Source organism: Ciconia boyciana, chromosome 2, assembly GCF_034638445.1.
Source record: "Ciconia boyciana chromosome 2, ASM3463844v1, whole genome shotgun sequence".
Classification (NCBI taxonomy): Eukaryota; Metazoa; Chordata; class Aves; order Ciconiiformes; family Ciconiidae; genus Ciconia; species Ciconia boyciana.
In genome coordinates, this window is record NC_132935.1 from 110184108 (window position 1) to 110198764 (window position 14657).

Consider the following 14657-nt stretch of genomic DNA (forward strand, 5'->3'; position numbering starts at 1 on the left):
TTTTATTGTGGTAAATGAGAGAATAGCCTCCGGGAAAGAGCTTCTCTATCCATTTTTTATTTTACAATGGCACTCAGTTTTTTAACTCTGTCATCCTTTTAATTTCTCCAGCAGTGACTCAGCAATGTGCTTTAAGCTGTAAAAACAACCAGACTTTTTGAATACGGTCACTTTTTGCATAACTTCTTCTTGCCTGGCATTGTGTTTTGCCTTTTCTTTGTGCTTTGTTTCTTGGCTTCCTTTTCTTCTCCTAGAAGAGAAGCTCCTTCGCTCTTGATAAAAACTTGCTTGAAAATCTATTGCATTCAGTAAAAGGCTTTCTAGACTTCAGTGGAATTTGGGGCTGATCTAAGAGAATGGGCTGTGCCAGCTTGCATCACCAAACCCTGAGCACAGTAGGTATCCTGCTATTTTAATTGGACTTAAGTGAAAAGTACTTTAGCTCTTAATACATAATTTTGTTTGAACTAAAGAATTCAGGAGTCATAACTGTAGGGTATTGTTACTTAGGAAGGATGGATTAGAGAAGGTCTCCTGCAGGGAGCAGAAGAATGGGATGGCAGTGGAAGACTGGCGCATGGCTCCTTTGGAAACTCTTCCCAGGTCTTCTGTTTCTCCAGAATCATGGCAACACTACAACAATCAATGAAATACCTTTTTCTGACAAATTAAACATATGGACTATGCAAAGGGAGAACTTGTAACTTCTGTTTGTTGGGAGGAGATTTTGTAAAGTAATTACATTAATCTTTAAACTTCTAGAATAGGCCAATGAAAATATTCAAGAGGCAGTTTTGAAATGATCACTGAGACTGGTATGTGCTGCAGCATCTGCTTCAAAAGCAAGGAGAATTTTGCTACCATTACATTACTATAAATTGATGTAGAAAATGTACTGAAGAGTTGAAGAGAAAACTTATTGGCTGAAAATCCCTGTAAAAAGACAGAGCTCCCCTCTGTCCTCTTGCACTTCCCCAGAAGAGCCATCTAGGTCAGTACTGGTTTGGGATCTTACTCCAGGACCTGGAAGGCAGCTATAGAAGTTAATTCTCCTGACTTTTCTAGACTCTGAGGAGTCCCTTCTGCCAACCCAACTGTTGGCTGTACACCTGCAGGTAGGTGCTCTTTGCTCCTGCTGTTCTACTTGGAGAGAGCTAATGGGAAAGAGTTGAAGTTGTGAATCTCACCCACAGGAAGGAGAAGACAGGGCTAAGGTGCTCACAAGTCACTGTGAGCTGTCAAAGCACTCTCTTGCTGTTGTCACTTCCTCCGGCCCTGAACTGTCCAACAGTATAAGCAAAAATATTATTTAATATGTTAGTGTTAAATGTTACTTAAAATGTTACTTAAAGGGCATAACTAACTAAAGAAATATTTAACTCCAGTATGACAGCAAAGCTACATGTAATTAAAACACAATCCCCAAATTTCTTGATGTCTCCTAGCTGGAGAAGTACTTGTCTTGAAATACATTTCCAATGCAAATCACTAATCCCATTGGATTTAGTTGATCAAAGCTATTACTTTTATCTAAGAAAAACTAACTGATCTTTTTACTTTTTACTCTTCTTTACCTTGTGTGTTTCTGACTTCTCTTCACTCTGTTGTCCTCAAACCCATTTATTTTTATATTTTGAAATTGTTGTTGACTTATGGGAAAAATGAATATGTACATTGGTCCTCCCTTTTAACCTTATCCATTTTTATTCTTCCAAGTCCTCCTCTTAAATTAATTTTGCATGTTGCTATCCTATTTGTTTTTTACAAGGGGAGAAATTTGAAGTCTAGTCACAGCTTTCACTTTGGAAAGTCTTAAGCGTGTGCTGGAGGGTAATGGACCGACTTTCAATGTGTATAATTCAATGCTGGTCCCACAATGTGAAAACGTAACCTCCTTTCCCAAGTGAATGAGTGCTAACTCCAGCTCTTTTAAATAGGACCTGAGTTTGCTGAGCACACTGCACAATTTGACAGCTGGAGATAAACACATAACTAAAGCTATTATGTAGGTACATTTAATTTACGCTGTTTATAAAGTAGCTCCCATTTTTACTACCGTGATAGAAAATACTGGCTGATTTCAAAGGCATCTGGACATGATCCTGGGCAAATGGCTCTAGGTGGCCCTGCTTGAGCAGGTGGGGTTGGACCAGATGGCCTCCAGAGGCCTCCAGGAGATATTCCACAGTTTTGCTGTAATGTTCCACCGTGAAAGACCCTTTCACAACTGTTTTAATCTTAATCTTTCACTTAATTTTTTAACATATCCATTGTTTGAAACGCTCCACGATTATTTGGTGATGTTTTGTTGCAACAGAAGTTTAGTGTTGTTGATTATGTGGGAGCCGTTGGGCATTTCCATTTTGGCAGAGCCATATTTCATTATTTTACTTTATGAATTATTAGACAGCAGCTGATAACTTTATTTTAAATGCTACATTTTAACTAACTGGGTCATATCCCTCCTTGCACTGTATAATAACAATTTTTTATATTGTGGTCATATATCTACAATGAATAATTTATCTTTCATAGATGGCTGCCCTTTTTTCCATTAATATTTTTGAGTCTTGACTTACCTACACCCTTACTGCATATACAATGGTGCAGAAAGTACATGGCTAATAGATTTATATCATAGCAATTTTTAATAACAGAAAGTTATCACCCAAAAAAACTTAGAACTAATTATGTTTCAATGTACTTATTAGAGTGTTGACTACAAAGGTAAATAATTTTTGTGGTCACTACTGTAAAAAAAACAGAATAATTTTCTGCCAATGTGAATATTTTATTAGTATTACTTTTTGACAAGATACCAGTCAGTCTACTGCTGTGGCCTTCACAGGCTTTGATGGGAGTTGGCCAACACATTGACCTGCATACGAGCACATGTAGACAGTGAAATTGGACAGCTACCAAGGCCAATGGCAAAATTCCCCTTGGCTTCCATGTGATGAGCATTTCATTCACACGGTGAACACTTAAAGAAACTTTAGTTGAAGTAATTAGTTTGCAAACCCTTTGGAGATGGCCAGAGCAAAGCCAGGACAACCTTGTGGGGAAGGGGAAGACTAAAAGCTGTCCCAGGAAAATGGCAGGGATGGCAGGGAGCAGGTCCCAGTGTGCTGAGGATGGGATCCAGCATGGCCCCACGCACCTCCGCTGCAGTGCACCTCCTGTCACGACCTGCCTCCTGCCTGCTCTGGCCACAGAGCCACACCAGATGTCTCAGCGGTGGAGAGCCACCCATGGTGCTGATGTGGCTGGTTGTCTTGGTCCTTCTGGTATGGTTGTTACCCGCCAGCACAGGGCATCAATTCTGTTTCTATCTTGTGTTCTTTAGAAACCATCTGCCATCATGGTAGGAGTAAGAACTGTGTTCACTGCTTGACATGGAGACGTCTGGTAGACACAGCTCAAGGGACTGACCTACAGATGCACCTTTCATCAGACCGCAGCGCCTTCCAGCGCCACGGGCATGATACCACCATGCTCCCAGACAACATCACCGGAGAGGTGTCCGGTGGGACTCCTCTGCCCAGGACCCGCACCACAGCTCCCACAGCTCGTCGCCAGGGCACCCTGGCCTCCAGGAGCCCCAACCCCGCCATGGCCGCCAAGCCTGGGAGAAGAGCACCAGGGCGGGCAGGTGTGAGCCATGTGCAGAGGTGCACGTGGGGCATCCTCCAATGGGAAGCCTGGCTGCCAGGCCTCACCTCGCCCTATTGGCTGGTGGAGGTGGGAGGGGCCTCCAGCCCCCAGCAGACGAAAATGAGGCTTCACCCAACATTCCATGCAAATCAGGAGACCGCTGCTGGGTGGTCACCTGGTGACCTCACGTGATGGACACGATGTCATCAGGCTCCTCCCACCCCGTTATGACGTCACGCCTACAGCTCTCGCGAGAGCCCCCAGTGGCAGCCCCTTGGAGAGCGCAGGCAGGAGGGGCAGGTGACCAGAGCGCAGGTGAGTCTCGGGGCCGGAGGGCCCCCCCACCTGAGGCCCCGCCCCCAGCCGCGCCCAGCTCCTCTGGGCAGCCAATGGGAGCATTGGCCCAATTCTCTTCCCATTGGCTGGCTGCCTGGCATGCAAATGAGTCTCGACGTCACTTCCTGGGATAAATCGAGCGCCATTTTCTCTTTCTGGCTCTGGATGAGGAGCGGGCGGAGGCCGAAGGGCGGGCGTGGGGCGGCGGGCGCTGCGCGCGGGGGCTGAGCCGAGGTCGGTCCCGGGCTCCAGCGATGCTACTGCTGCTGCCGCCGCCCTCGCGGTGCGCGGAGTGAGCGCGGCAGCAGGCGGCGGCGGAGGAGGAGGAGCCGCGGGGCGGGGCGGCGGGCACGGCGCGGCGCGGGAGGGGCGCGGCGGCCGAGGCGGCGGCGGCGGCGGCGGGGCCAGCGCTGTGAGGAGCGGGAGGCGGAGGCTGCGGCGCGGGGCCGCGACCCGGCAGGCGGCGGCGGCGGCAGGAGCGGCGGCGGCGAGGCAGCAGAGCGGCGGCGGGCTCCCCCTGCAGCCCGGCCGGGTAGGTGCAGGGGGGTGAGCCAGCGGGGTGAGCTAGCGGCGCCCGCAGGCGGCGCCCGCGGGCGGCCCGCCCCGAGGGGCGCGGGGAGGCGGGGGCGGAGGTTCCCGGCGCAGGCAGGGCGGCCTGCGCTGGCAGAGGTGCTGTGGCCGCGGGTGCGAGGCGGCACGCCGGCTTCAGCGGCGCCTCGCTGGCGGTGCTCGGCTCGCCTTGGCGGGGTGCTGCGAGCCCAGAGCCCACCTCGCCGGTGGGGGCTTCCCCGGGGGACGGGCGGGGAGGTTCCGTGCGCCGAGCCGTGCCGCGGGAGGCGCGGGGCCGGATCGCTGCCAGGGGGTGTTGCCCCTTCGCAAGAGTGGAGTTGCCGAGTCTCGCTGCCTGGGACGCACCTGGAGGCGCCGGAGGCGTTTATGCTGAAACCCCCGCGGTGGCTGGATCGCTCTAGGCGGCCCGGGCGGGGGCGGCTCCTGTCAGGCCCGAGGGTGTCGGCCCCGGGGCTGTCGGCTCCCCTGCGATCACCAGGCTGCCGGCCAGTGCCGGTGCTGGTTGGCGTGCTCTAGAGACCTAGCCGGCTAACGGGGTGCGGGTGGGGTAGGGCGGCGGGGACCCTGCCTTCCGGCGGAGCTGTGACTGCCGGTGTCTTGCGGGGTGCTCCCGCCGTAGCAGACTCCGGTAAACCACAGCGGTGTCCGCCGTGTTTCCTTGAAGGCAGCCCTTGTGGGCTTGCCTGGGAATAATCCCCCTTTCCCCTGCCTGCAGGGCACATGAGCGGACGAGGCACTTCCGGGTTTGCCCATGATCGGAAGTAGAAATTAGTCTAATGAGATATTTTAACACAGAGAAGACTCACTGCTTTACGACTACTGGTTACTAAACAGCTGTTTAGGACCCCCCCTTTTTTTTTTTAATTTCTGTCAATGCTTAAGCGATAGGGTATCTAAGGAACCAATTTAACAGGTTGCCTCAAAGTCTGTGGATGAAAAGTCTTAACTACTTCTAGACAATATGGGTATTTGAAACAGTTTATGGAAAACTAATGTGCACAGGAATAGTATGCATGCAAAATTAGAACTCAAATGTTAATGGACTGCAAAATTGCATTAAATATTCTTGTGGTACTTCACCAATGCATAAATTTTTGAAAAAATAAAGAAGTTTATGAATAATGTAAACAATCATAACCTGTACAATGCAAATCATTAAAACCATTTGGATATGCTTGCCTTGGGCTTGAGAGCAAGCAGCGGGAAGTTCTTTTTGTCCTGATTTGTAAATGGAATAAAAAATAGGTATTTGACTTTTTCTGCAACGGTTCATAGTTCGGTCCTGTCAAAATTATGAACAACTCCCTCTCAACTGATAAATACTTAAGTTCTGACAGGTAAACCATTGGGGGGGAATTGGTTGTTTTCCTTAACGGTTTTCTATCACCAAAAATACATGTTTGAATCCCTAAAAGTTTTAAAGACTTGTAATGAAATGCTTATAAAGACTCACTCTTGGGATCCCCAATCCAATCTATATTCTAGAAATCTTAGTGCGCTTTTTGATAAACTTTCAGTTTAATTTTGAACAAGAAAAGGGGATTTCTTTAGAGCAATATTTAGACAAACTGTGTGTAATAAATATGCTATACTATGAGCTGTAATAAGATCTGTAATTCTAATAGTTCATTTCGTGAAAGTTTTGTAAAAAACAACAACCCCCCCCCAAATTATAGCAAATCTTCAGTCACAATGAAGAGCACACAAACACAGTTTTATAATGCGTTATGTTTTACCACTGGGAACTTGTTGATTTGGGTTAAGTCTTGTTGAAAGCTGGTAGAGCTGGCTTGTATTTAAGCACTTCAATCCTTCTGCTGAAACCTGTAGCACAGCCTTATTTTTTTCAGTTCTGTCCCCTTGCTGAATTATTCAGGTTGTGGGTTATCTGTGCTGTGGACTGTTTTGTGTATCTGAATGAAGTGTCTTTGAGTCATACCAGGCTGGCTATTGCCATACAAATGCAGTTGTATTTCTTCAGCTTGGTGCGTGACTCTCTTGCTCACATATGCATGGGGCTGATGAGTCCTGCAGGATTTGAGTAGGCTCTATGTAGATGCTCAAGTCATCTAGAATGAGCTTGGGTCCTGCTGGGTTCAATTTCTGGCTAATGCTGATCCCCAGGGGAGTCAAGCTCTGTCACAGTACTCTAGGAAGGCTCCATGAGTTTGAATGGTGTAGTCCCTTTTTCTCTTCTAACTAGTCTTGGATAACAGAGACTTGATTGTGTGCTTATGAAGCATCACAATAGTTATTTAAACCACGGTAGCTAAAGTTAGTGATCTAAGTCTGTTTTGATTTGACTTTCTAGGTAAAGATGCAGGTTGATGTGCTGTATCTTTATTTAATCGCATACTTTAATGCTTTTTAGTGTGCTAGCAACTATTGAATAATGGCCATCTTTGGATTAGATGACTGTTTTAACAGGTATGTGATGTTTAGCCAAGAAAAGAGCAAAATTATAGTGACTATGAGATCTATAATTTGAGACCCCTAAAGGTTTCTGAGTTGGTTGCACAAAAAAAATGTTTAATTTTTTTTACCTGAGATTTCTATCAAGTAGCACTTATATAGAGATTGGAATTTAAGAAAATAAAGTAGCAGCATTTTGTTGACCAGAACTACTCTTAGTGAGTTTTATTAACCTATTTTTTTCTGTAGTCAGCTTCATTTTAGTTTACGACAAGTGAAATAATAAACAAGAATGGTATCCATTCTAATCAGTTTACTGTTTTTCTTTCCAGGAATCAAATCTTTCAAATGTGTTAAAACATGTAGAGATGTTGATAGGAAGCTATATACATTTCTTTCCTCTTCCTCCAAAGGCTGGATAAGCTTTGATGGTGCCAACGTACTCTTAAATCCAGTTAGGTCTCTCTCAGAAGGCACAGATAAGAGTCCAGGGAATGGAACCGTCCATGTAATATGCGGTTGAACAGATATCCAGGTATGACTTCTTGGAGGGCTTGTAAGCTTATCAGAAACAAAACAAAATTGATGAGAGTAAAATTTGGCATAGCCAACTTGAACTCACATTCTTCTAGACAGTTTCTCGGTGTGCCCATCCTCCTAGTTGCTGTCTTTGCTAGCCAGTGGTGGTGTTCTTCAGATTCTGAGAATTAGTAGATCACACGCTCTCATTTCATTTTCAGGAATGAAGCAGTTTTTACTGTTTTATCAACTAACACTGCATTACCAACTTCTAATGAGTTTACTAAAATGACAATAAAGAATTCTTTATTGGTGCTTGTCAACTCTGATAACTGCTGAAATGTAAGTTGGTAAAGAAACCTTTAAAAATAATTCCCACCCAAATATCCCAAAACCTGAAAGTCTTTGTAAAAATCTCTTCCACAGTTACTAATGACAGTTTACTAGATAAAAAGGTATAAAAACTAAGATTGATTGAATTTCCAAAGCAAATAATATGAAAGGACAAAATTCCGTAAGCTTTTCGTAATTTCCCTACTATAAGTGGTTCTATGAGCAAGAGACTAGTGAAAGCCAGCTTCCTAGGAACACATCTGGAGAATCTGGCTTCTGTGTAGATTATCTGGTGTCTAAAAAGTGTTACATTGTAGCCTTTTCCTCTGTGCATCTTCTAATAGGGTTTTTCTTTAGCTGCCTGTTTTCATGAAATCACTAGAAATGCCTGATTATCTAGTTTGCTGTTGGGATTTTGCTGGATGTATTTGCATGCACGTGGAAGGCACATTTGTGCATCTTCCTTGCTCCGGCTCCATACCAGCTTCTTATTTAATTTGATTGCATGTGCCTAGTTTCCTTAGGAACACAAACTAAAATGGTGCTGATTTAATGCAAGGAAAAAACCTTTCACTGTGAGCACAGTCAATCACTGGAAGAGGTTGCCCAGAGAGGCTGTCAAACCTCTGTTTATGGAGGTTTTCAAGACCTGACTGGCCAAGATGCGGAGTGCCCTGGTTGCAATCCATTGTTGAGCCTGCTTTGAATAAGAGGCTCCTCTTGTGGTCCCTTCCAAGGTGAATGAATATTGCTCTAAGAAGTAGACTAAAAGGAAGGCGAATAGGAACTTTCCATTTCGTGGTGACTTCTCACTTCGAAGAGGTGAAATGTTAGTATTTTCTCTTTTTTTAATGCAGAGAAGTTATAGTCAAGCATAGTTACTTGGCAAACTAGTAGTATTTGTCTTTGACTAGTAAGATACTGTGCAGACTGTTACTTTGTTGTTTAGACTAGTACTAAAATACTACAGTACTACTGGAAGAGTTGCATTTGTGATCTTTGTTGAAAAGCTGAACGTAATTGGATGTTACATGATCACAAATGTAGAAATGAAGGGAACCTTTAGTGTTGTATAAAACTCCAGTTTGCTTTATCGTTACGGAGGTGTTATCTAAATGAATAGTAAATACAGGAATAGATTGATGGAGAAAATGCCTGAGTGAGTGTTGAATGACCTTTTTAGAACTGAGTTTGCAAAATCAGCTGCTACAATGATTCTTCTATTTTGCTATTAACTTGCTTTGGTTCTGTTTATGAAAAGGTACTGTCTGTGAAAACTCAATAGATTATCAGTTTTCTGGAAACTACAGTTAAAAGTAGTTTAAGATAAATTTGTCTTTTAGGTAGCCAGCGCGGTAAAAGGATCAAGGCTCTTGGGCTAGAGTAACTCAGGTTTAATTTTACTGTACTGCTTTAATGATGAATTTTCTGGTTAAGAATGGGATGCGTACCAACAAAAGATTGACTGTAGTTATGCATGGAAACAAAGTGCAAGCTAAGGCTTGAAGAATGTCCAAAATACAAGAGAGATAAATTAGTAGTAAAAGAGTATGGATAATAAACTGTATAGTAATCAGGGAATGAAACTGTGGGCTTGAGGTATAAGCTTAGAAGGTTGAAATTTTTTTACATTTATGATGGGGCATTACTGGTCTAATGGATACAGAGGGTGTTAGATGAGTAACTTAGTCATACTCCCAAGCAGTTTGTTTAAAGACCAGCTGAATGACATCGCATGTGATACAGAAAAATACATCTTTTTGGATTGAAGACCAGCTACTTGAAAACTGGCAAATAAGCAATTTGTATTAAAGTTTCTTTTTTTTGTTTTTTTGTTTGTTTTTCTTTCTTTCTTTCTTGAATTTCCATTGACTTCCATTTCAGAAAGATTACTGGTTAAGAAAACTCTTGAGATACATGGATGTTAACATACTATACCACCTTTGTAGACTAATGTTTCTTTTTTGTGAGATAGACATGCCTCAAGAAATGTGTGCTTCACCTTCTTCAGTAGCATCAGTGTATCAGTTAAAGGACTGAGAAGGACGAACTGTTTCCAGTGGAGCCTACTGTATTGAATCGCGTCTCCTTGTGGCTGATCTGAGCATGGTGACATCCTGTCAGCTCTGTTGTTACCTGCAGTGGACCATGGGATTGGTGCACATAACCTGCTATCATAGAGGGACTGATCGTAAAGCTTTAACCAGAGACTGTACAAATTCCTGGTTGACTTCACTTTAAAAAGAGGATTTTACGTCTTAATTTTACTCCTTGGATTTTGACAGAATGCCAGACTAGTTACTCTGATTTATTCCATTCTGTATAGGTTCCTGTTCCACACCCACCCCAATGGTATCAGAATGTCTTCCAGACTTCTTACCGATAAAAAATATTAGAAAACAAGACTAGCATCTGTCAAATGGGGCTCCCTCTCCATTTCTCTCTACACACCTTTCCTTTGGGGGGAGAAGAAGAGGAGAATAGCATGTGAGTTGTTTGAATTTTTATTAAAAAAAAACCACCTCAATTGTATGTTTTGTACATAAATTAAGGTTTGCTTTTTTTTCTTCTTGAGTGATGACATACAGAGTGGAAAAAGTTTGGTTTTGGTTTTTTGGGGTTTTTTGGTTGCTTTTGGAGAGGCTTAGCTTGTAGCTTTTGTCTTCTGTGGGAGGGTTTTTTGCAACTGTTTACAGGAAAGTCTTGCCTTTCAACGCAAGGATTTCACGTTGACAGTGATCTTGCTTTTTTTTTTTTGAGAAGTATATAGCTTTTCAAGACATTCAGGACCATCAAGGCTGAAGTACTATTTGGGGATTTTTTTTTTCTTCTTGTTAGAACTTGTCCTGGATGGCTGAATTGTTTAGCAATAAGGACTGTGATCTTTTAAACTCTGTTGGGTCCTCTGCCAGCTGTTTAAGAACAAAGAATTACCTGCGAAGCTCCCAGTGACCTTTTTCAGTGCAGGATAGTTCTGTTGCATTCTGTTTCTTAAATCTCAGTCTAAATTGCATTTTGCTGTAATCTAGGGAGGAGGTGATAAAGGCACATACTTCTAAAGCTAAGCCCATGGGGATACCTTATGATGTACTGGGAGCGGAAGATGAGCAACTGATGCGTACATAGCCCAGCTGCATGGGGAATGATAAAAGCCTAGCTGCTGGGGAAGTGCTAGACCCTTTCTGGTGGTATGTTCTAGACAGATGGGCAACCCTGCTGCGCAAAACCGTTCAGATAGATGACCCGCAGCAGATAATCTGTCTTTCTATAATCTTGCTTCAGTCATCATCCTCCTCTGTATGTTGGACTCCAGCTATCGCAGCTTGCTGGAGGGAGCAGGGTAGGGTATAAATCCAAATTCTGGAGTAGGGGAAGATGATATAGCTACACACAATTCTTCAGAGGAGGAGACCTAAAAGCATATGGGTATTAAAAAAAGTTGTCCCACTTCAGCATATTTAGCTATCAGTGCCATACATTAATTATATTTGATCTCTACTGCATTAATATTGTAGTAGCTTGTTTTATGCCAAGGTCCATATCAGCTTAAAGAAGCAGAAACTTCTGCAGGAAATTTAGATTTTACTAGCAATCATTTTAAGCATGTACATACATGACAACAAACCAAATCATCAGAGGCTTCTCATCTTGACACTAACATTCAAGGTGAAAGGTGTTGAATTCCTCCTTCCTAAATGAGATTATAGTAATTTTCTGAATAGAACTTAGTAAAATTCTGGTGTTCATGTTCTCTTACAAAAAACCCACAAAACACAGTATAGCTGCCATATAGACACAAAGGCATCTGAAAGAAAAACTTGGAATCTTGTTTAGATAGAAGAAATGTAAAGGATTTTTTTCTCCCCAAAATCAGATTCTGTTTCCTTTAAGAGGAAGCAAGTGGTCAACTGGGAAATATTAATAAGACCAGTTCTTTGGCTTAAGGCTTTTGGGTTTTAATATTTAAAAATATATTTTTCAGACTTCAGTTTTTGTTTAAATACTGTTAAATGCAAGTACCTGTGTTCAAGGATTCCATCACTTCTTTGTATTTCTTTTTCAGGAAAAGTGCAAAATGTTTCAAATCCCTGTTCAAAATCTTGATAATATCAGGAAGGCTCGAAAAAAGGTGAAGGGCATTCTTGTGGATCTTGGGCTTGACAGCTGCAGGGAATTGTTGAAGGTAAAGCATTTGAAATAATGTAAACCAGTCTGAAACATAAACCCTTGGAAAATATTTCACTTTTTAGTGTATATATGATACTCCTCTGCCATAGATCTTCATGGTGGGGTCTTTACTTGAAGGATTACTCATGACTGACTACTCATATGCCAGGGTTGGAATTTAGTGTTTTAGTACATAACATTGAAAGAATCTCTCTTAACAAGATGTGTTCTAGATGGTGCTGTGTATTCTCTGCTAGTAATATTTCAACAAAAGGAAACAATACAGTTTTAGGAAAAACACCACAGAATAATGAAATGTTATTTGTGTACTACGCAGCAGCAACGTTTTTGCGATTCTTTTAAAATCGCAAGCCGATGAAGACTTGAGTCTGCTCAAAGGCATCCCGCCACATATCAAGGGCAAGCCTGTGAAGGATATACAGATTGTCAGTATTTCTGAAAATGAACAAGCAGTTAGACCCAGTAATATTTTTGCAGGCCTCTAAACTTTGTGTCGAGGGAAAAATGCCAAACTTGTCTTACTGAGTTGTAGTTCAGTTCTGCATCTTAAAAACCGTATGCAAATGTACTGGGGCAATCATGGTGAACCTAGTACCATTGTTGCCACTCTCAGGAGAAAGTATTGTGCAGGAGGAATTCACACCATCAGATCAGCAAGCCCAATACCAGAAGAAGTGCAAACACAGTGTCCTGGTTTCAGCTGGGATAGAGTTAATTTTCTTCCTAGTAGCTGGTATAGTGCTCTGTTTTGGATGAGAATAATGTTGATAACACACTGATGTTTCAGTTACTGCTAAGCAGTGCTTACACAGACTCAAGGACTTTTCCTGCTTCTCACCCCACCCCACCAGCGAGTAGGCTGGAAGTGCACAAGAAGCTGGGAGGGGGCACAGGCAGGACAGCTGGCCCCAAGTGACCAAAGGGATGTTCCATACCATGTGACATCATGCTCAGTATATAAACTAGGGGAAAAGCTGGCCAGGGGTCTACTGCTTGGGAACTGGCTGGGCATCGGTCAGTGGGTGGTAAGCAACTGCGTTGTGCATCACTTGTTTTGTATATACTTTTATCATTACTATTATTTTCCTTTCATTTTCTGTCCTATTAAATTGTCTTTATCTCAACCCATGAGTTTTACCTCCCCCCCCCCCGATTCTCTTCTCACTCCCTCTCAGTGGGACGGGGGCAAACGGCTGTGTGGTGTTCAGCTGCCTGCTGGGTTAAACCATCACAGTCCAACGTGGGGCTCGAAGGGTTGAGATAACAACAGATCTGACCAGAGTGTGTTCAAAGAAATTTGTTACAAGCATTCATTATTAGGTTAATAGTTGCTGGTCGCAATGTTGATTTATTTGCTCTCAGAGTTGTTGTGCTTGTTCTCAGAGTTGTGTTATGTGACACCTTCCTTGCTGTCTATGTTCCCTGTTGTGCTGTTTATCACCTCTGGGGGCTGGATTAAGGTTATCTTTTTACTGTACTGTGTGACACTGGCTTATGATAAAATTACTGGTTGTGAGACTAATTTGTCTGCTCCAATGCTGGGATAACGGGAACAGTAGCCTGGAATTAGAGGGTAGGGAAGGGAAGCCAAGCAGCTGGGATCCCTTTCTAGGGGAGGGGGCATTGACAAAGCGATTGGAAAAGGGGCCCAAGCCCTCAGCCTCTGGAGGCGACTCCTGTCAGGCATGAAGGAAAGGTATCCCTTTCAAGGAAGATGTTACATATCACCCAGGCAAGCGGACCACTTTGGAGAGAGGTATCCAGTACCTAGCTGTGCTGCAGGTGATTTATGGTGAGCTAGACAGTGAGCAGTTATCCAAAGATCCAGATGAAGTCAAGTGCACACAACCCTGTGGCAGAAGTTTGTACAGGGTGCACCATCGTCATATGCCAACTCATTGGCAGTAATGACTTGGAAAGATGGAGAGGGACAAACAGTGGATGAATTGGCTGGCCAACTCTGGCAATACGAAGAAAGTCTCTCTTCCTCCCTATGGGCCTGCATCTTGGCTGTGGAGAAACTGTCCCAGGAGGTCCAGCAACTCAAAGAACATATGTCCTGCTCCTCACCTGTATGGACCAGTAGCTCAGCTATTAGGAGTAAACGTTCCTCTGCTCAAGAGAGGATATAGTGGGTGCACACCACAGGGCACCCTGTGGTTTTACCTGTGTGACCACAGAGAGGACATGAGGAAGTGGGATGGAGAATCTACCTTGACCCTAGAGGTACGGGTATGTGAGTTGCAAGGAAAAACAATCACAAAAGGGGGTTCTTCCAGGAAAATTGCTGCTCCAGTTTCCAGTGGGCAGTTCCCCAGACAGAGCAGAAGGGCTGATCTTATTCCCGATCTCAATAAAGGGACTTCTGATTCATATTTACAAGAAGTGAGTAACGAATATTGTGACCAGGACTAGAGGGGCCCTGCCTCCAGCCAGGTGGAGGAAGGGGACAAGTGGGTTTACCGGACTGTGTGGATTCGATGGCCTGGCACATCAGACCCACAGGAGTATAAGGCTTTAGTGGACACCGGTGCACAGTGTACCCTGATGCCATCAAGCTAGAAAGGGGCAGAACCCATCTGTATTTGTGGAGTGTCAGGGGGATCCCAACAGCTAACTGTATTGGAAGCCGAAGTGAGCCTAAC

The 14657-nt window shown here is 43.8% G+C and overlaps 1 protein-coding gene across 4 annotated transcripts in view; it reads left to right on the forward strand.

Moving 5' to 3' along the window:
• The first annotated feature begins 4133 nt into the window (after window positions 1-4133).
• Window positions 4134-14657, forward strand: part of ADNP2 (ADNP homeobox 2) — a 28872-nt gene continuing 18348 nt past the window's right edge. The window contains exons 1-3 of one of the 4 annotated variants that reach the window (XM_072853499.1): window positions 4136-4522; window positions 9800-10311; window positions 11888-12007. In XM_072853499.1, the coding sequence (XP_072709600.1) occupies window positions 11900-12007 (108 nt within the window). In that variant the 5' untranslated portion in view covers window positions 4136-4522; window positions 9800-10311; window positions 11888-11899. Of the gene's footprint in view, window positions 4523-4628; window positions 7508-9799; window positions 10312-11887; window positions 12008-14657 lie in introns of those variants that run through there. The other 3 variants (XM_072853498.1, XM_072853500.1, XM_072853501.1) reach the window with 3 other exon arrangements.